This window comes from Panthera tigris, chromosome B4 (genome assembly GCF_018350195.1).
Source record: "Panthera tigris isolate Pti1 chromosome B4, P.tigris_Pti1_mat1.1, whole genome shotgun sequence".
Taxonomy (NCBI): domain Eukaryota; kingdom Metazoa; phylum Chordata; class Mammalia; order Carnivora; family Felidae; genus Panthera; species Panthera tigris.
In genome coordinates this window covers 76,916,954-76,939,343 of record NC_056666.1, presented here as the reverse complement: position 1 = coordinate 76,939,343, position 22,390 = coordinate 76,916,954, and the positions used below count along the sequence as shown (strand labels likewise).

The 22,390-nt window shown below is 42.6% G+C and overlaps 1 protein-coding gene across 8 annotated transcripts in view; it reads left to right on the top strand.

Annotated features, from left to right (window-relative positions):
* SLC11A2 (solute carrier family 11 member 2) overlaps positions 1 to 22,390 on the top strand; it is a 63,888-nt gene that overhangs the window by 4,404 nt on the left and 37,094 nt on the right. For 3 of the 8 annotated variants that reach the window (XR_006219945.1, XR_006219944.1, XM_015542347.2), the window contains exon 1: positions 10,871 to 13,549. Coding sequence is in view for 4 of the 8 variants with exons in the window: in XM_015542347.2 (XP_015397833.2) it covers positions 13,324 to 13,549 (226 nt within the window). In the remaining 4 variants the exon portion in view is untranslated. Of the gene's footprint in view, positions 1 to 10,870; positions 13,550 to 14,710; positions 14,889 to 15,114; positions 15,463 to 18,044; positions 18,251 to 18,305; positions 18,700 to 22,390 lie in introns of those variants that run through there. The other 5 variants (XM_042992283.1, XM_042992290.1, XM_007073022.3 and 2 more) reach the window with 5 other exon arrangements.

Here is a 22,390-nt window from a genome sequence, read left to right as displayed (position 1 = left end):
AAATGGTTATATATTAGGATTAGTTCATTTATTCAATGATCTCACAATTATTAAGCCTCTCCCCCAGGCCAGCCATTTTTCTTGTTGCTCGGAATAAATCAGAGATGAGACAGGTAGTTCCAGCCCTAGGATAGTTCACATAATAAAATGATTGGGAGATAGGTTTGGAATACTCAAGTGAGGCTGGGTTTCTGAAGGCCTCATGACTGAAGACTAGAGATTTGGATTTGATATGAAAGGATTAGAGAGTCCTGCTGCATTTTGCCCAAAGGAATGACAAGAAAAGATGATGTTTTATAAAAATTAGTCTGGGGTGGCATCCAGGATGGATCAGAGTGGGAAGAGACTGAAGGTTAAGGATACAAAAGAGTTATTATAAGGACCTGGACAAGAGATAGTGAGGAACCAATAGAATGCCCCAAAATAAGGACCACCTTAAAGCGGTCCAGATTTGTGGTGCAATAAATGGGAATCAGATTTGAGCTCCCCAAACCCATATATCATGTGGTTTGTCATCAGAATTTGGCGTTCATCTTATAAACATTTGAGGGGCCACTCTGTAGCCATTCTGCTAGGTTCTAGGAAAATAAGGGCAAATAAGAGGTAGGCCTTTCCCTCAAGAAGTTCAAAAGTTTAGCAGTGAAGATTGGCATTTGAAAGTTACTGTGCTATCATGTGATAGGTGCTGTAACAGAGAAATATGTTCAGGGCACAGTGAGAGTTAAAGGAAGGAGTAATCATTGATAAAATCTGGTGGTGGGGGACAGAGCATCCAGATGAAGAGAAGTCACGCTGGAACTAGATCATGGAAGATAAATTGGAGATTGCCTGGCAGACAAGCACCGGAAGGAAGGGCTTTGTGAAAAGAAGGAACAGCATGTCCAAAGATAGGAAAGACTGAAATTTCAGGAAAAGAGAAATCTCTTTTGCTAGTGGAAATACTCACTACAGTGATTTGCCAATCTTAGATACTAATTCATTAAGTTTGACAGGCTGCCTTTGGCAGGTTATTCATCCCAAGGCACTAAAAAAAATATCCCAGAATGAAAGAGGTTTAATAACCAGTGCTTAATACAATTTTATGATATTCTTTCAGAATCTGAACAAGATGAAAACTTCTTAATTGCATTTTTTTCTTATGTGTTAAAAAGGTTGGGAAGCCTGGCTGTCTGTCAAAGAGCATGTGCCTCTTGATCTCTGGGTCATGGGTTCGAGCCCCATCTTGGGTGGGGATTACTAAAAAAAAAAAAAATTAATATTTTAAAAGGAAGAGAACAAGGAATACTATAACGTACACTTACATATCCACCACCTAAAATGAATAAATAATATCATACCTACTTTTCCCCAAGTCCCATTTCCCTCCCTTCCTGGGCATCCCCTTTGTATCAGTCCACTTTTAACACTTTGAATATATATATTATAATATATATAATTATATATTGAATATGAATTACATGAATTATATATGAGCATATGTATATTCAATATGGATTACATATATATATATTTGAATATATATGCATATGAATATATACTATATGAGTTTTTTTAATGTTTTAAAAATCCATATACAGGGTCACCTGCGTGGCTGAGCTGGTTAAGCATCTGATTCTTTAAATGTTTATTTAGTTTCGAGAGAGACAGAGAGAGGCAGAGCACAAGCAGGGGAGGGGCAGAAAGAGAGGGAGACACAGAATCTGTAGCAGACTCCAGTCTCTGTGCTGTCATACAGAGCCCAACGCGGGGCTCAAACCCACAAACCGTGAGATCATGACTTGAGCCGAAGTAGGACGCTTAACCAGCTGAGCCACCCAGGCACCCCTAAGCATCTGACTCTTGATCTCAGCTCAGGTCTTGATCTCAGGGTCATGAGTTCAAATCCTGTGTTGGGCTCCATGCTGGACATGAAGCCTACTTAATAAATCAATATTCATATACAGTTGACCCTTGAACAACATGGGTTTGCACAGCACAGCCCCTGTTTGAACTTACTCAAAAAGTGCTAATTAAAATGTGGATAATTGTGGATTTTAGTGGAACAGCATTCCATTAAGGTCAAGATCATGTCCTGAGTTGCCTTTGTACCATGTTGTTGGGTCTTTGATAGGAGTAGTGCTGGTTTGGGGATTTAATTTTTTTTAGAGAAAGGAACACAAGTACATTGTAAAAAAAAACTTTAACTTTTCCCTGTGTATTCTTTTTTGAGACTCACAGCATTACTTTAAAATTTTATTTTGAAATATACAATACAGAAAATTATTTTCAGTTTATTGAGGTATAAATAACGTCACTATTACTTTTTAAATATTATGAAGAAAGACAACCAAACAGACTACCTACCCCCCACCCCAGACTGTGTGTACAAAAAACCGTTTCTATGGATATTTTTCTATGTGAAAAATCATATGGACTTTTATAAATATTGTTTCTAACACAATTCTATATTTGTAAATTAATTTATAATGTGAACTGGGACACAATGCGGGTCCACTCCCACTTATATGGAGATTTTTTTCAATAAATACAGTACGGGACTATAAATGTATTTTCTCTTCTTTGTGATTTTCCAAATAACATTTTCTTCTCTCTAGCACACTTTATTGTAAGAATACAGGATATAATACATAGAACATACAAAATATGTATTAATTGACTATGTTATTGGTAAGGCTTCTGGTCAATAGTTAAGTCTGAAGGGAGTCAAAAGTTATACATGGATTTTTAAAATTTTTTTTAATGTTTATTTATTTTTGACAGAGAGAGAGACAGAGCATGAGTGGGGGAGGGGCAGAGAGTGAGGGAGACACAGAATCCAAAGCAAGCTCCAGGCTCTGAGCTGTCAGCACAGAGCCCGATGAGGGGCTCGAACTCACAGACCGCGAGACCATGACCTGAGCTGAAGTCGGATGCTCAACTGATTGAGCCACCCAGGCGCCCCGACATACATGGATTTTTGACCGCGTGAGGGATCAATACCCCAACCCCTGTGTTGTTCAAAGGTCAACTGTAATTGGTTTCAAGTGGCATTTATTTTTATTTCCCTCAAATTTGCTTTCAGAATTCATCCATGTAGACCAAGTTCATTAATTTTAGCTGCTGTGTGGTGTTCCATCTCATGAATGCACTCCAGTTTGTTATTCTGTTTGTTACTGATAAACATTTATGTTGTTTTCAATGTTTCATTATTACAAACACTGCCTTGTAGGGGAACATCCTTGAACAGGCTTCCTTGTTCTTATGTATGAGAGTTCCTCTTAAGCAGTGTTTTCAGAGTGTTTTTTTTTTTTTGTTTTTAACCATAACTCATGGTAAGAATACAATTTATGAGGTGCCTGAGTGACTTAGTCCGTTAAGCATCGAACTTCGGCTCACGTCATGATCTCACAGCTCATGAGTTCAAGCCTGCATCAGGCTCTGCGCTGACAGTGCGCACATGCTGTCTCAAAAATAAATGAACAATTAAAAAAATGCATTTTATAACAAGACTCATTTGATATACAAAATAAAAGTTTAGTGAAATAATACTTAGGCTATCTGCACTCTATTTACTATTCTATTCCATTTTTGTAAAATGCTGGACACGACTAACTAAAACGATTTCATGACCCACTAATGGACTGAAAAACACTGTTCCAAGGCAGTAGACTTTCTGGATCGGAGGATATATGCATTTTCAACTTGAGTAAATATTGCCCTGTTGCTCTCCAAAGTGGTTGTATCAGTTTTACAGGATATGCAAGTCCTAGTTTCTCACCAACACTTAAAATGGTCAGACTTTTAGATTATTGCTAATCCAGTAGATGTGCAATGAAACTCTTTGTCAGTTTACTTTGCATTTTCCTGGATACTGGAGAGGTAGAATAGATTTTTATATGTACCATTGTTTGAATGTCTTCTGGTAATTGTCTATTCATACCTTATGTCTATCTTCCCACTGGGTTGTTTATCTTCTTTTTTATTGTTATTGGTTTATAGGAAGCCTTTACAGATGCTAAATACCAATCTTTTTCTGATATGCATGTACATTGCAGATACCTTCTCCCTATCTCCCCATCCGTTACTTATTTTGACCTTATTTAAAATACTTTTAGAGGGGCTGCCAGCTGGCTCAGTTGGTGGAGCATGTCACTCTTCATCTCAGGATCATGAGTTCAAGCCCCACATTGGGTGTGGAACCTACTAAAAAAAAAAAAAAAAATATATATATATATATATATATTTTTTTTTTTTTTGTATATGAGTATTTAGTATTTGTTACAGATTTGTTACAGTCAGCTTTATCAAAACTGGCTATTATAACTTCTGCTTTTTCATAATTTGGCTTTTTAAATTCTATCTTAGGATCATAAAGATATTTATATTTTTTCAGATGATTTTGAAGGTTTTATTTCATTTGTTTTACCATTTCAGGTCTTTAATTCACCTGGAGTTTATTTTTGCCTGTTCTTTTTCTGTCTTCTGAAGCTTGCGGGGCTCACCGTTTGACTCCAGCACATTTCTCATTCCAGTCATTGTTTTTTGGCACATTGTTTTTCTCTTAGCAAGAACAGAATGGGGATATAAATGACCTCCAGGCTTAGAAAAGTATCTGTTTGAAGGCCTGTAAGGAGGAAGCAAGCGGCAAAAATGAGGTCAAGAGGGTCATCGGGAGGAAACTCTGCGAAAGATGACGTGCAAGCATGGTTCCTCCTTCAGACCAGGAACCTGAGGATCCTGGAAGAAGAAGTGTGTCTACAGGGAGAAAGAAGAGTGTCTCAGAGGGCTGGCCGTGAAGGAGAAGCTTCTGACAGCCTCCTCACGTCCTACTCTTGAAGCCCTTCCGCATCTACCGTATCTACTTTTTAATTTTACCTCTTGTTTCTACTTGCAAGCCCTGTGAGCTTCTTCCATCCTGCACTAGAAAACTGTGAAACTAAGGCATGTAAGAGACACACAGAAGTTTTTGGTGGATCTGAGATTAAAACATAGGTCTCTTGGCCATCAAATGGAAAGGGTTCGGGTGGAGTCCAGTGGAAACCAGTTTATGAGAGAAGACTTGTAAAAGAGGTTAGCATTCCAGAGGAGCAGCAGTCCAAAATTATAACAGGTAGCCTTTGATTTCCAGTGTAATCACTGCAGTCATAATCATCATCAAAAAGCCTTTATGAGTGCCTGTTCGTAATGAGCAATTAAGGTAGACACTGAGCTACATTTAGAATATGTTTTTCCTGAACATGGTCTAAGAATTCATACTCTATGAAAATGAATACAAACAGATAAGCAAAGGACCTATCCATCTGACAATTAAAAGTAGGCCAATCTAGCTACTGGGGGTAGTAAAGAACATCAAACATGCCAGAAGTAGTGCAATTTAAGGATAAGGGCATCACTGGATGAAAAACAGCGCCAAGTAGGGATGGGTTATAGGGGTTCCAAGTTCAGGGAAACTGTCACCAATCAATTAGGGAGGGCGGGTCTCTTGCTTTCTGACTTCTCTCACTCCCTTCCACCCTTCACACACACGTACCCCACCCCAAGCTTTTCTCTTTCAGGTGACATAACCCTTGCTAAGGACTGAGATCAGAGGAATTTTTCCTTTGTGTTAGTCCTTGGCTTTGGATAAGGGACCTTTACCCAGCAGCAGCAGGAACCACCCTCAGGAGCCACTTTGTGCCGCCTGGCACGTCCACGGCAATTAGAGCAAAAGGACAGAGGTAAGAAAATCCCTAGAAGGAAATTCTCCCCACCCAGCTTTAGTTGGGTCACCCAGGATCTCTGTCCCATCAGTCTTGGTATTCACTGTGCTGCATGGCTCGTTATCCCACCAGCACCATTTAGTGAGCTTCCGCTGGGTTCAGTTTCTATTGGGCAAAGGAAGTCCCTGCCTCAAGTCTAGGCACCTGTGCACACTCAACAAGATTCATAAATATCTTACCTAGAAGAATCAATAGTAGAAAGACTTTACGGATTTTGCAGTTAAAAATTTTTTTAACGTTTATTTATTATTGAGAGACAGAGAGACACAGAGCAGGAGCAGGGGAGGGGCAGAGAGGGGGAAGACAAGAATCCGAAGCAGGCTTCAGGCTCCGAGCTCTCAGCACAGAGCCCTATGCGGGGCCCGAACCCACAAACCGCGAGATCATGACCTGAGCCGAAGTCGGACGCTTAACCGACTGAACCACCCAGGCGCCCCAGGATTTTGCAGTTTAGTATTACTGTCCTAAAAGTCATCGATTTAATGTAGAAAAATAATTAACATGATCACATACACATGCAAATATATGTTAATAAGTGTACATGTATTGCTCCAGGGGGAAGTTATTGGCTCTGTCTCAGGATCTTTGCACTTGCTGGTCCCTCTGCCTGGAAGTTCTTTCCCAGATGCTAATCATGTGGTTTGCTTTCTCACTTTGGTCAGATTTCTGCTTCAAAGTCACCCAGTGACATCTTCTCTAACCATCCTTTGTCAAATAATCCTTACCTCTCACCTCTGGCTCTTGCTGCTCCTTACCTTATCTTTCAGATTTATTTTTTAATGTTTATTCATTTTTGAGACAGAGAGAGACAGGGCATGAACGGGGGAGGGTCAGAGAGAGAGGGAGACACAGAATCCGAAGCAGGCTCCAGGCTCTGAGCTGTCAGCACAGAGCCCGACGCGGGGCTCGAACTCACGGACCGTGAGATCATGCCCTGAGCCGAAGTCAGACGCTTAACCGACTGAGCCACCCAGGCACCCCTCAAATTTATTTTTTAATAGAATTTATTACTTTCTCACTTATATTTATTGACTTGTTTATTATTGGTCTCCCCCACAGAATGTAAGTTCTCTGAGAGCAAGACATTTGTGTATCTTGATCATTACAATATTCCAGTGCCTTGAACAGCACTTGCACATAGTAGATCCTCAGTGCTATATTTATTAAGTAAATGAAATGAAATGGAACAAACATTCCTCTGCTGTTCTATGGTGAAGCTAAGCAGAAGAAACCATGAAGTCTTTCTAAACTAATCCTATTCAGCTTTAGAAACTTGGTCATTCTGAATCTCTGTCATTCTGAATCTCTGACCCCTGGAGAAGACTCCCTACCAATCTCTTTTTCAGTTCAGATGACTCCAGTAGGGCTGACCACACCCCCTAGCTCTAATGGTCAGCTTGTGTCCCAGGCACCCCTGGGCACTGTTTTCAGCTTGAGACTTGGTTCATCACCCAAGCTAGGTTATCAGACACAGCCCTCCCCAACACTTTTGCTGGAACAATAGGGAAAGAGATACTCCAGGCTGTGAGGATCACATTGGCCCAGAGCAGATGGTGGCCATTGTTCCCCCATGCAAGGAGAACTTGCTTGAGAATAAAATTATTCTAGGATGGATACAGAGTCTAGAGAGAGAGAGAGAGAGAGAGAGAGAGAGTTAGATAAAGACAGGTGCACAGTAGCTTGGCAATATTATCTGAGTCCTCAGATCCAGCCCTGCTTCAAGCTAGATGTGCCATTGGATTTCCCACTTATGTGAATGATTCAGTTCCCTTTGAGCACACCAGTCTGAGTGGGTTTCTGGGTGTCACTGACCATCAAAAAACAAAATGAAAATCACACCTCGTGCCCATTTAGCTGTATAATTTGTGCCCCATCAATTTTCACTTTTTTACTGAATGACACATGCAGGTCTTTATCTAAAACTTTTGAACATTTTTATAGTTTACAAAATAATCTCGTGTGTATATAAAACTTAATTTTAATACAGTTATGTGAGGCGGGGTATATGTTGTTCTTTTAATTGGTTAAAACTGAAGCTCAAGAAATCAAGCAATTCATTCAGCATCACACAGTGAACAGCAGAGTGAGAACTCTAATGTGGGTCTTCTGGTGCTAAATCCAAGGCCTGGTCTATAGTTTTCCATCTGCTTTCTTAAGTATTTGTAGAATTTCTTCATGAATTTATTTATTTTTTGTCTCTCTTAACAGAGGAGAAGCTCACTTAATAGGACCTTGCTGTTTGCCTTGAGTCCCTCTTTTAATTCCTAGGGCAGCTTTCTGGAATGAGTGAGGTTCAGGAGTAGGGGGTTGGCTCTCACCGATCGTAAGGTTAGAGTTGGTCAGATCTGCTTTCTGTCATCAAGGAGCTTGTAATCAGCTGACTGAAATAATGCATATGTATTAAAGTGGTGCTTTTCCACCTTTTTTTGACTGCTATGATAAGAAGCCACACACACACATCATTAAAGTTTTACAAAGCAATACCTACCTTAGTACTTATAACATTCTTTGATATTTCCTATTTCATTAAAAAAATTTTTTTTTATGTTTACTTATTCTTGAGGTGGGGGGCGGGGGGGACAGAAAGAGAGGGAGACACAGAATCCGAAGCAGGCTCCAGGCTCTGAGCTGTCAGCACAGAGCCTGACGTGGGGCTTGAACTCACAAACCGTAAGATCGTGACCTGAGCCAAAGTCAGACGCTCAACCGACTGAGCCACCCAGGTGCCCCAACCTATTTCATTTTTTAAAAATTCAGATTGTGACCCACTAAATTGACTTCACCATTCAGTAAGATGGATTGAGACTCAGTTTGAAAAGCACTTTTACAGGTCACATATATGTAAAGTCAAATCCAAGCTAAAGTTCAAGATCACAAATGTTTATTGAGTGCTAAAGGATGTGCTAAGTATATTACTAGGTGCAGTGAACAATAAAAAAATAATGTATGTACAGCTATCTTTATGAAGCTCATACCCTACTGGCAAAAATTAGAGAATAACCTCAAATAAAAGGAATTTATTTCCTTAATAAAAGGAAAAATTTGAGCCAAAAAAAAAAAAAAAAAAAGCCCTCACAAAGATTCTGGAGCAGCAGAAGTCATATCCCGTGAGAATCAGGAAAGGCTTTAAGGGAGCAGGTGGTATTTGAGTTGAGCCTTGAAAAATGGATACTAGAGGGACACGTGGGTGACTCAGTTGGTTGAATGTTCAACTCTTGATGTTGACTCAGGTCACGATCTCACGGTTTGTGGGATCGAGCCCTGCATCAGGCTCTGTGTTGGCAGCTTGGAGCCTCCTTGGATTCTTTCTTTCCCTCTCCCTCTCTCTGCCCCTCCCCTTCTCGCGCTCTCCCGCCCCCAAATAAACAAACTTAAAAACAAATTTTGATAAAAAGCATTAAAAAAATGGAGACTAGAACTGTGAGTGGAGGTAACAAAAGGAGCCAAAAGCATAGGGTCAGGCAAACCCAGGGTGTGTTGGGGAAAGAAAATCGGAAATTCAACAGAAAGGAAGGGTTTGCATGGTGGAGAGGTGGAAGATGAGGTGGAAGGAGGGCTGGAACCATGGTGTGGGGGATCTTGAATGCCAGATGAAAAGTCTGTTCTGTATTTAATGTGATAATGTGTGTAAAATATCCTCCACGTGGCATGAAGTGGCACTTAGTTGATGTGATCTCCTCTTTCCTTCTTTACTCTGTAGGCTCTAGGAAGTTTCCAAGTGGGGAAGAGAAATAGATTGATCAGGAGGAAATTGAGGCTGTGGAGGTCAGAGCTATGGGGGCCTAAGCAGGAAGGTAGCAGTTGAAATAGAAGGGGACAACTGACCTTGCGCAGGTAGGCTACATAATTACCATTATTTTATGTAAGGGAAGATGAGGAATCCATGATAACCTTCAGTTTTCAAGTCCTAGAAACTGGGAATATAAGGAAATTGTAAGAACAACCTGGTTTGAAGAGAAAGGAGGATAGTTGGGGATATAGTAATGCTGACTTTCTAGCTGGACATGCGAGGAGAAAGTCCAAGAGGCAGGTGTAGCTCAGGGAAAGAGGGTACAGAGAGTAATGGCCTTTGGGAATCATTGTCAAGAAGGTGAAATGGTGCCATGGCTGTGAAGGGATGCTATCACAGCCTGGGACTCCTCCCCAAGGACACACCAGTGAACATGATAAAGTTCTGGCTCTCAAGGAGAAATACAAACCACAAAAGCAATTCGGTGTTATGGGAAAGGGAAGAACACAGTATAGTATATCATAGGACTACATAGAAAACATGCCTTACTCAGACACTTGGGCTCGTGGAAGGCTTTTGGAGGAAGAAGCATTTAAAGTGAGACCTCAGTGGTGAGTAGGAATAGGCCCAGCTGAAAGATGTGTAGAGCAAGAATGTTCCAGCAGGAGTACAGCATGTGAAAAGGTGGGGAGGCAAGAAAGAACATTGGTGCATTTGGGGAACAAACGATAGAGAGAATATCCTTCAGAGGTTAGTATCATACCCACTTATCATACCATATCAACACAAAGATTTAAGAGCGTACCCATGGTTTCCCAGCTGGCTAGACCTCAAATCCAGGTCCGTGTTACTCTTAAGAGGTTGCTCTTTCCATTATTCCAAGCTGTCCCATAGTGTCTCTAATGCTGGGTGGGTCCCGGTATTGTTACACTGAAGTTGTAGGGATTGTGTAGAACTAGAGGACCAAGCGTTGAACCTAAGGAATGCCAACATTTAAGGAGTAGGAAGAAGAAGAAAAGTAGCAATTGAAGAAAGTAGAGGAAGCGCGATCCAAATAGAACTGCCCAGAGAGCAGAGTATGATGGAATCCAAAGACACAGAGTTGGAAGGAAGAGGAGTGGTATGACATTTCGAATGTGGCAAGAGCTCAAGAGTCTGTGGGTTCTGACCATAGATGGCCAATGACGATATTATTTAGCTAACAAGAAAGTACTTACCGGGGTAGATCACAAAGGGTGGAAAAATAAAGGAGTGTTCAGGAAGCAGAGTAAGTGCTGGTCACTTTTTCAGAGACCTTGATTTTGGGTTTTACAAGAAGAGGAAGTAAGGGAAGCCAACTCTGTGTTGGAAGCACTAGGTTTATTAGGAAGTGCTCTTGAGATCACCACGAAGGTAAGGGAAGCAAATCTGCACCGAAGGAGAAGTTGGGCTGTGAGGCAGGACGAAGGCTCAGCTGACTTTCAGAGCTGTTCCTGGTTGGGGTGAGAGGGATGAATCTTTACGCTCCTACATAAATCAGTCATTCCGTGTGGGCTGCCTAAGAAAGAGGCATGACGTGACAGCTGAGGGCCATCTGCCAGCAGTGTGCCCACTTCAACAGCTGGGGTCATAAGTCCTTTATTCTCAAGGGGTATCCTGCCTGTGCATTCCAACATTTATCACAGCAATAGCTTTACAAGGCTAGCAGATTCGAGGGAGGAATGTTTTTAGGGTAGTAAGACTCAACTTGGGAAATAGATACATTAATATAAACATATCCTAATTATTATTCTGTATTGCCTTGTCAGGCAATATGTCAGCCATAACATATTAAAAAGTGGGCTAATCCGTTTATGAAACACCTCCCATATAGCTGGCCTTTGTTAGCAGGTGTACAAAGATAAGATAATCACCCGTATTGAGAAGCTAACAAGTTAGTGGGAGAAGGGATGCACCAAAACAATAGCCCTGTAAGAGGCTGTGCTTATCTTATTTGTGTTTATATCTGTACCACCCCATCTATGCCTGGCACACAGTAGATTCTCAATAGGTATATACAGAATGAGCCAGTGCTAGAGTAGAGCAAAAAGTGCTTGGGTCAAAGACAGAATAGAGGGCTAATGCAGCCTGGAGGAGGCAGGGAATGCATCACGGAGGGGGATATTTTAAGGGAAGCTTAAATGATAATAACGAGTTTTCCAGGTAAGGAAGGGGAGGGGTGGGAGGAGTTAATTCCTAGCAGCTGTTTCAGGGAAAACAAAAGCATGAAAAAGAATACTTGGAGGGTGGGTCAAAGGTAAAGCGTGGAAGGAAAAGTCTCCTATTTCGATAAAGGGCACGCGCGACACAAACACATATTAACATCTACCCAGAAACGAGTTGGCTACTGTGGTAATGTGGGATATTCAGGGAATTTACAAGAGATCGTTTTTTGAGCTGGAGTTGAATGAAAGGGAATTGTTTTAGGTGTACACAACAGAGGCAGAATGGTATGGTAGTTGAGCGCTGGTTCTTCAAGAACAGATCTGTGTTCAAAGCCTAGCTCATGTTTGTGACATGTTATATGTGGTGTCTGATACGGATACATAATAAGAATGCAATTAATGTCAGTGAGAATCGCGGACCTGGAAGGCATGAGTGGAGTGTATATACCAGGGGAACTGTTGAGTAAACGAAACAGGAGCTATGGTAGAGTCTCATTGTAAAATCCATTCCTGTTTTTGGAACTCCTAAACCAAAATAGGGCTTCTTCCTCCAACATTTTAGTTCAGGGATGATTTCGTGTGTACGTATTTTCCTGGGAAGGGGGACAAATCAGTGCCCCACTCAATCTAAGGCAGCTCTGCATTGGGGAACTTGTCTGAGGTAGCACAAGGACAAGGAGCAGGGCACATTGTAACGGTACGACTTTTAGTATTTGTGCGTGCCCTGAAACAAAGAGATCTTCATCTGGGATCCAGGGAAAGAGATTTGTAGATCTTCTGACCCTACAGTTGTTCTGAATAGGAAGCAGAGCCACCTGCTAGAAGCCTACTTTGACCAATATGAATCGATTACTCTTTTCTTTCTTTTCCATTCTAAGACATTTCTTTCTATCACACTTATTTGCATATGTTTTTGTGGTATTAAGCAGATTTTCTTTAAAACTATGAGAAAAGTTTCTGAAGGCAGCAGCTTCTTCCTCCCAGTATCCCACTTCACTCTTCTTACTTGCCCCGCCCCCATGTCTCCTTTCCACCTCTGCCTCCAGCTGGCCTACTAAACTATTTGCCAGAGGCATGATTTCCTCATTCTTTCAATTCCCCTTCTCCCAGATTGAGAAATTCTGGGCTTGCTCTGGATTTTTTTTACAGTCTCAGGTTTTCATTTTTGTTTTTTCTTTTTCTTTTCCAGCAGATGCCCCAGTCCTGGGTTCGCATGTCTTTGTTGTCAGCCTGTGGATCACTGATTGACCAGCCTGAGCCAGCGGGTCCCTCAGATCCCAAGGGACAGACTGGGCGGTGCTTTTACCCACACCGTGAGACTCCTCATAATTGCATCAGTGCCGCACGTACCTATGGAAAATACTAGTGGACTGTCAGGCTTGGGGTTAATTGGTTTCAGCTAACACCTTATGGGAGCAGAGTCCTTGTGCACATGCTGCCGTGGTACAAGTGCCCTAACTAGCTTCACACCAAGGGGAGTGGCATCCTGAAGGAAAGCAATTCCTTTTACTCCACCCCTTTCATCCACTGCCACTCACAGATTGGCCTCCAGCTCCTGCCCGGTGGATCAAAGACGAAATCTTAGAATACACGTTTTCAAACTCAATTAATTGTTCATTAATATCCGGGAGTGGCAGATATACGATGCTTCCCTTTTCATGGCAGGTCAAAGATGAAATTTGATTATGCTTTGAAGGGTGTGGTTTGCCTCTTGAAATTCCCGGCAGTGTCTTTACCAACGTGGTGTTGCCCAGAGCAGCCCAAGTGCCCTTATCTAACCAAGGGAGGCGCACTTGTCTGCATATATACAGGCAGGAGCCGACGCTCGGAAAAGTCAAATCCAGCCTGCACAATGAAGAAGCAACCTAAGAAGGATGAAGCTCCACACTGTGAGCTCAGTAAGTAGCCAGCAACCATGTGGAAGCCCAAAGAGGTTGCTTAGCTGAGCAGACCCGTTAGGGGGACATGAATGGCTCCAGCCATTTTACTTTCTAGTTGCAGCAGAAGTTCCCACAGGAAAGGTTCTGGTCTGGAAGGACTTCATCAAGCCTTTCTGAAAACTACCCAGAGGTGTTGGAGAGAGATTCTCAGAACTAATTTGTGCATTTTCTTTTTCTCTCTAGGGGAAGTTCTGTATGGAAACCAGCCTGTTCCAGAGTAACTGAGGATACTCAGCCCAGTTTTTTTGTCCCTGAGATTTTTACTTTGTACTTGATTTGGAGTTTTCTTTTTGCAGTTCATTCTCCTTCCTCCTCTCTTGGACTCTTTTTACTATCTAATAAAATTTTCTCCTAGCAGTTTTTTACGTGGAGAAAGAAGTTCGAGGGGTTTATGCTTCTTTTCCTCTCTAAGACTACAATTTGGTTAGATAAGCCCGGTTATCTTCAACGTAAGCTGTAGGGGGGTGTCTAAGAATGTTTCTGGAAGCTCTAAAGGGCATTGTAGAAAATGAGGGTGGCTCGTCAGACAATTTTTCTTCCCTCTAAAGCACCACTAGTCTGGCTATCATCTTCAGGGAAAGGCTGGCGTTGTGAGGTTGAGGCTGGGGCGGGATCGCTTTTAGGTAGGCAGAGATAAAGCTTGGAGGAAGAAGTGAACCAGCCGGGTAGGATGGAGGAAAACAATTCATTACAGAGGCTTGGGAGTGGGGCATCTGATGCGGTGGAACTGGCTGTACTAGCTGATGTCTCGCGATTCCTCCCGGGTGTGGGTTGCTTTCGGTGAAGCAGCAGATACTATGGTGTGGCTCTGGGGACGAGAGCATATGGTCCTGCCAGGTTGGCTAAACTTTATGGAGTGGAGCTGTACCTCGCTGAACAAAGTCCCCAGTAAAAAAGGGGGCTTGACTGCCAGTATCTAATGTGAGGCAGCGGCTAACTGAGGTAGGAAATTGATCTGACCCGGGACTGGGCGCAGGACCGCCGGAGCCCCGACATCCACACTCAGTTGAGCACGACCCGCACTCGCAATGGCTCGGCGAGAAACAGCTCCAGCCCAGGCCGTCGTGGCCCCGCCTCCAGCCTGCTGACCCTGGGGTGGGCGGACCCTCGGGACGCCCTCAGCTGGCCACGCGCGCCGGCAGCTACCGGGAATACGAGGAGTCCAGCCAATAGGAATGTGCAACTGCGGTCCTATCGGCCAATCGCGGGGCGTGTAGGGGGTTGGCCGGCTTGGCGCTAGCTCCCGGGATATGGAGCGGCCAGCGCGAGGGCATCCTGTCTGGTGGCTGCGGAACCGGTAAGGCCACCGGCGGGCGAGGTCAGGGGTCACGCGGCCGCACCAGTTTCCCCAGGCCGGCCGGGAGGGCGCGGGGGTGGGCCAGGGAGCAGGCGCCGGGGCCAATATGGGGCACGCGGGGCGCCATGCGGGACGGCGAGGGGCGGTGAGGGGGGCCAGACAGAGCCGCCTTATTCGAAGGAAGACAGAGAGCGGGGCGGGGGGTGGGGGCAGGGAGCGAACGCCTGAGGTTGTGGGGCCTCGTCCCTTCCCCGCCGCGGCCTAGGCGAAATGGCCGAACCCCCGTGTGGACCTGCCGCCGCGCGGGAACCCGTGATCCAGGGGGCGCTGACCCGCTTCACGCCGCGGAGGAGGCGACGGGCACAGGGCAAGGTCCCCGCAGCCGCCTTCTTATCTGCGGAGCCCTGGGGCCGCGCCCGTTCCCTGGGCCTCCCGCCGCTCCTCTTTAACAATAAAGATCACTTTAGTGCAGCCGACATCCATGGAGCGCCTTCGAGTGAAGGGCCTGGGCAGGCCGCTGAGTACTCGCGTGTAGATTGGTTTTAGGGCTCTTTGTGCCGCTTCCTGGCTCCAGGTACTTTTATAGGGGGCACACGGTATTGAAGTGGGGTGGATGCTCTCCAACTGTTCGGTTTCTTGTATCCCTGCTTTTAAAGCTGTGATATTCCGTCTTTGGATTCCTTTCCACTCCCCCCCCCCCCCCGCCCCGCGCCCCAATTCCCCGACTCATGTACCAGACGATTTCAAAGAGCATCATTAGGGAAGAAGTTGAGGAACCTGGGATTGAGTTTTCCTGTGTGTAAAATGAGCATATTTTCATATTGTCTGTTGCTTTCAGAAGAGTGCTGCGAAGTTAAGGGAACGCGGCATATCTCTAAAGTGGAAGGCAAAAGCAGAAATTCTGTGGAAGGAGCAGCAAGGGCAAATGGGCTTCCAGAAACTTTTGCTGGCCATTATTTTAGTGAATGTCGGTGAAACCGGGGGGACACTGTTGACCGTGACTCCTGTGAATGGAAGGCCCACCAGTTTGGACCACTTCTTGGCTGTGTAAACCTTTGAGCAAGTTGCTTAGCCTCCTGGTTCATTTGTCTCCAGGAATTTAAAATGAGAATTGATACTATAAATCTTCCAGGTTTGTTGGTATAAAATAAGTTGATACAGATGAAGTGCTTAGTTCTTGGCGTGTAGGAATTTTTATTACTTAACACGTGCCTTCTTTCCGCTAAAGATTCCCATCTAAAGAATTTTGATCTTATAACTTACCCTTTGCTCAGAATCGTGTGAGCCTATTGTGAATGAATCCTTAGGCCCTTGTTTTCCATCCCTGGTGTTAACGTTGACCTGAAGGTATAGTATAATTCCGGGTGATTAGAGGCTTCCTACTGGGTGTTTACTGTATCATTAAATAAGGTTGGAAACTATCACTATTCTAGGTATGGCTGTGACAGCTGTGTTGAGTAAACGAAGCCTCAAAACTTTTTGGGCTGTTTAGTTTTTCATTGGAAACTACTTCATTGACAGTCTTGGCCCAGGCACGGTTTATTTTGGATCCACTACCAAAAAGGCCATGATTGCAGTATACTTGGTTTCTCATGTTTCCGGGATGGCTGTGGGACTTCGGAGGGGAATTTCTGGGCAGCCTGGCAACACTTCTTGTTAATGAATGGGGAAGCTTGGTATGAATCTAATCTTACTTTACTGTTAGGAAATCCGCAGTGGTTCCTTGGATTACTCTACAGAGCAACTACTAAGCAGTTTTACTTCAGTTTTGACTCAGTGACGTCAAGGTTAGAGGTTAGAGAACAGTATCCATAAAGTAGCATCTTTTGGGTGGGTGCTGTGGAGTGAAAGGCGTCTTTATTCCTTGTCTCCTCCCCATGTACATAAATACAGTCTGCTGACAGATTTATACCCTTTCCATGAGCTTAAAATTGTCTCTTTTTTTTTTAAATTTCTTTTTAATGTTTATTTGTTTATTTTGAGAGGGGAGAGGGACAGAGAGAGAGAGAGAGGGAGACAGAATCCCAAGCAGGCTCTACTCCACAGAGCCTGATGCAGGGCCCAAATTCACGAACTGTGAGATCGTGACCTGAGCTGAAATCGAGTGTCAGACACTTGATTTTAGGGCCACCCAGGTGCCCCTAAAAGTCTCTCCTAAGTTCTCACAGTGTTATCTGGAAGGCGCTAATGGAAGACTGTTTTGTCTTCCAATTCTCCCCTTCCATGAATGCTGCTATTTACACACATAGCATAATCACAAAATGAGAAACTCTGAATTTGTGAAAAAGAGTATGCTGTCCCGATTTGGCTGAAGTACGGATGGTATACGTTCAGTTATTTAGCTTTGGAATGAGACAATTTAGTACTTCTGTAGGGTTGAAAGTTGGATGTGGGTTTGGTGAGGGTAGAGGACACCTCTTTACTTGTGCTTGAGTAAGGAGGAAAGGGAGTGGCATCTTCAAAGAGTTGAGTGTTTAAGGCAGAAAAGGAAGCCTTTTGCTCTAATGTTGTTGTCATCCTTATCATCTGAGTCTCTGTGGTCTGAATAAAATATTTTGGAAAAGAAGGCAGGGAGCATTGGAATGTGCAGAATATAAGGCTTTGGAAAAGCTAGACCCCTTTTGTCTCATCAGATGCTATTCATTCTTTTGATAATTTAACAAACAGATATTTAACAATTGACATTTTTGGGCCCCTGGAGACACAAAGAAAGACCCTTCAGACATCATCAGGGACATCATGGATAACATACAACATTGTTTGTATTATAAACTATAATAAAATGGGAATGGAATATAAAATAGTTGGCCAGGAATGATAGAAAATATACTTATCATCTAGTTCCTTTTCCACTTTTAATTTTTTTTTTTTAACGTTTACTTATTTTTGAGACAGAGAGAGACAGAGCATGAACGGGGGAGGGTCAGAGAGAGGGAGACACAGAATCTGAAACAGGCTCCAGGCTCTGAGCTGTCAGCACAGAGCCCGACGCGGGGCTTGAACTCACTGACCGCGAGATCATGACCTGAGCCGAAGTCGGCCGCTTAACCGACTGAGCCACCCAGGCGCCCCTCCACTTTTAATTTTAAGGCTGAAGTCACTTATATTTTTTAATGTGAAGACCAAAGTTTCCAGTAAAACCTTGAATTGGGAAGTTGAGGTTCTTAGGCTTGTCTTTATGCTTATTGCTGGTAGGTGATCTTGTTTGGGTTATTTTTGTTTTGGTCCCATTAATCGCTAGTAATCAAGTGACTGCTAAAACCCCTAGGTAATGAAAGGAGAAGGCTGCAAGTTAATTATTAAAATTTTAAACAGGTTCCAAAGAGCAGAAGGAGGCAGGTGTGCAGCTGGAGAATCTTGTAGTAAGTGTTATTTGTCTGTACATATAATTTTTCTTTACTTTAAGAAAAGACGTGTTGAGGAAAATATGTACTCAAATTGTTAAGGCCAGGCTACGTCCGAGGGGCCAGAATGTGTCATTGGAATGAATGAATTGAATGTAGTCTAGTAATAATCATTCTTCACATTTGCCAGAGGAAAATGACTCATGCAAGTGTGAGGGCAAAACCTTTTTGCTGAGGCATGAGTGGGTATAGGCTTATTTAATACTGACCTTCTTATTTCAATATAAAGGGGTGTTTGAAATTGTTCACAGAGCGTAGAGTTGCAGGATAGATGCGTCAGGCTGGGAGGCCAGGTTGGTTCCCCCAAAGGGAAATGCACTGCTGTTTACTTCTGGTTAGGAAGAAATCAGAGGAAGCTCTCTGTGTGAGAATTGGGAGGAACAAAGACCCAGCTACAGTCTCTAGAGGTAAGACTTCAGGGACCCTGACTTGTGAGCATAGAGGTTTGAAAGCTGGTTAACCCTCAGCAATGAGCAGAGAAAGTGTTCTGTCTAGTAGGTATCAGGTCCTTCTAATTCTGAAGTCTCTGGTTGATGAGTGATATATTTTTTGAAAGATCAGTACTTCTGGACAGCCTGGCCACATTTCTCCCAGCTGTTATCATCTTTGACACCCAGGCAGCCAGTTTCATTATCTTTCTCCCCATTTCTTACTCCCTCTCTCCTTGCTGCTTAACATTTTTTTTTCTTCTTTTTTTTTTTTTTTGTCATTCAGTGTTCTCAATGTCATGTTTTTCTTTCAACTGTGAAACAGATTCTCAGAAGTCCAGTTCAAGCGAGAAACAGCAAACTTGATGTTGAGTTGAAATTGTGGTTCTCTGGGAGACTAAGCAAGATTATCCCAATTTTGAAATTATTACTACAGTATACAAAGTCAGTAAAATGAAAAACAGTCCACACTGGTATCTTAATGGCCATCGTGCCAGAGTGAGAAAGAGACACACACATACAGAAGCCCTGATGCGTATTAAGCACATTGTACAATAGGAGTACTGTTTGTACTTTGTGAACTGGGTGTGTTTCTGTGGCTTTGGCTGAAGACATTCTGATATGAAGACATTCTCTAGTTAGGTAGTGAGGATTAGAGTTTTCAGGCCTTTTCTTAAACTAACACCACAGGGACTTTTCACTTTTCCTTCACAGAAGTAGGTGTAATCAGTCTCAACCTGTCTTTTCTTCATTTTATCATTTTCTATCAAATTCATTTTCATAACAGAAAAATAGGAGGCACTTACATCTAAATTTAAAAAATTCTAAACTTTGTATCCTCAAGAATAATTTAGAAATTCACAAGGCTTTTTAAAAATTAATTATCATAGTTGACATATAATATTACATTAGAGTCAGGTGTACAACATAGTGATTTGACAATTCTGTACATTATGGGACACTTCCCATGGTACATGGAGTTCCCATTTGCCACCGTGAAATGTTATTACAGTATTGTTGACTATATTCCCTATGCTTTCCTTTTCATTTCCATGACTTATTTATTTTAAAATTGGAAGTTTGTACTTCTTTTTTTTTTGAGAGAGAGAGAGAGAGAGAGGGCGCAAGTGAGCGAGGGGCAGAGCGAGAGGGAGGGAGAGAATTGGGGCTCACCCTAAGCAGGGCTCAAGCTCACCAGTGCAGGACTTGAACTCAGAAACCATGAGATCATGACCTGAGATGAAGTCAGATGCTTAATGGACTGACTCACCCAGCCACCTGGAAGTTTGTACCTCTTAATCCCCGTTACCTATTTTGCCCATCTTCCCTCACACCTCCACTCAGGTAACCATCCGTTTGGTCTCTGTATTTAAGAGATTCTTCATTTGTTTGTTTTGCTTTTTAGATTCCACATATAAGTGAAATCATATGGTATTTGTCTTTCCCTCTTTGACATATTTCACTTAGCATAATACCCTCTAGGTGCTATGTTATGCTATGTTATGTTACTCCTTACATGGGCTTTGGTGGGGGTCTTGGGGCAGCACCTGTGGTCTAAATCAGGGTGGGAGGAGCGCCTAGGTGGCTCAGTCAGTTGAGCATCGACTTCAGCTCAGGTCATGATCTCACGGTTTGTGGGTCACGCTCTGTGCTGACAGCTCAGAGCCTGGGGCCTGCTTCAGATTCTGTGTCTCCCTGTCTCTCTGCCCCTCCCCTTCTCATGCTCTCTCTCTCTCTTTCTCTCTCTCTCTCTCTCTCTCTCTCTCTCTCCGAAATAAACATTTTTAAAAAATTAAAAAAATAAAAATAAAAAATAAATCAGGGTGGAGATGTTCAGTCCTTCCATGCTTTGCAAAAGCGATTCCTGACTACCTCGTGAATTTTGCCAGTCAGCTTTAAACATTCCTGTTCACATTTATTTAGCCAGTTGCTTCCATATAAACACTTTTGGTTCCCTCTATGAGAGTTTGTTGCCTTCTTAATGCTGTCTTTGATTTTATTTATATAGGGGAGGGGAGGGGAGGTAAAAAGGGATGAATTAGAGGAATGTTCAAAAACATTACTCTCTAAACTTTAGAATTAATTTTAGAGAGACTTTTGCAATATTGAACACTACTCTGAAATCGGTGAAATAGTTTGTATGTATGTATTTATTTATGTTTGTATATTTTTGAGAGAGAGAGAGCAAGTGAGGAGTGGGAGCAGGGGAGGTCCAGAGAGAGAGGGAGACACAGAATCTGGAGCAGGCTCCAGGCTCTGAGCTGTCAGCGTAGAGCTCAAACCCACAAACCGTGAAATCATGACCTGCGCTGAAGTCAGATGCTTAACTGACTGAGCCACCCAGGTGCCCAGGTTTATTTATTTATTTTGAGAGAGGGAGTTTGTGCACCAGCAGGGGAGGGTCCGAGAGAGAGGGAGAAAGAGAGAGAATCCCAAGCAGGCTCCGCACTGTCCGTGTGGAGCCCAACTTATGGCCGGTTCCATCTCAGGAACCATGAGATCATGACCTGAGCTGAAACCAAGAGTCAGATATTTAACCAGCTGAGCCACCCAGGCGTCCCTTAACTTACATGTTTTTTAACATTCAGTATTTCATACTTTCTTGGGGGCAATTTAAAAACAGATTTGGGCTATCTAAATTGTTCTTTAAAAAATTAACTGTTCTTCCAGAGTTCTTGTGAATGCTAAGAGAACACATGAGATAATGTTAATAAGATGTTCAGAATTGATTATGGCTAGTATGTGTTTGGGGGGATACCCAAATTAAGGAGTCAGGAAACTCCTGACAAGGCAGCTTCTAATTTTTGCATTCAAGTGAAATTCCCAATTCATAATTTCAGAGCATGGCTGTTTGGGCACTAAGACAAAGTAGTAATAAGTTAAGCTTAAGATAGTATATTATATTCCTGCCAGCTGGACAGCTGCAGATCTCTGATTATCCATTACAGAAGTTTTGTCAGACAGAGTTCATCTACACATTCTGAAAGTATTTGTTTGGAAGCTGAGTGAATCCATAGGACTTTTGCATTAAAAAATAAATAAATGGTACAAGTACATGACAAAATGATTTTTTTTTAAGTGCAAAATGGTTTATGGTGTATATTCAGTGAGAGGTCTTCCTTTCACCTGACCTTGTTTGTACTTCCCTACTTCTTCATCTTGGGGACAGCATTATTAGTTTTTGGTATGTCCTTGAGAGATAGTCCATACATGTACGTATGTATATTATCATCCCTCCTCTTTTTTTCTTCTTGCCATATAAATGATTCCATACTGTCTATAAATTGGATTTTTTACTTGAAAACATATCTTGGAGATTGTCTCCTATCAGTACAGTTAGATATGCTCTATTATAATAGCTGCATGGCATTCTATCCTGTGAATATACATAGTCTATTTAACCAGTCTTTGATATCAAGGTTGTTTTTAGTCTATTGATACTACAAACAGCGTTACAGGAAATTTCCTTGCACATACTTCCTTGTATGAGTGTTTCTTTAGGATACATTCTTAGAAACAGAATTGCTGGGTCAAAGGGTGCTTTTAACATTTGAGACAGAAAATGTAATTTTATTAGCCTTTTTATCTTGCAAAACATTTGTTTGAAAGTAATCTCTGGGGCTTGATCTCATGTGGGGCTTGAACTCATGACCCCAATGTGGCGCTTGAA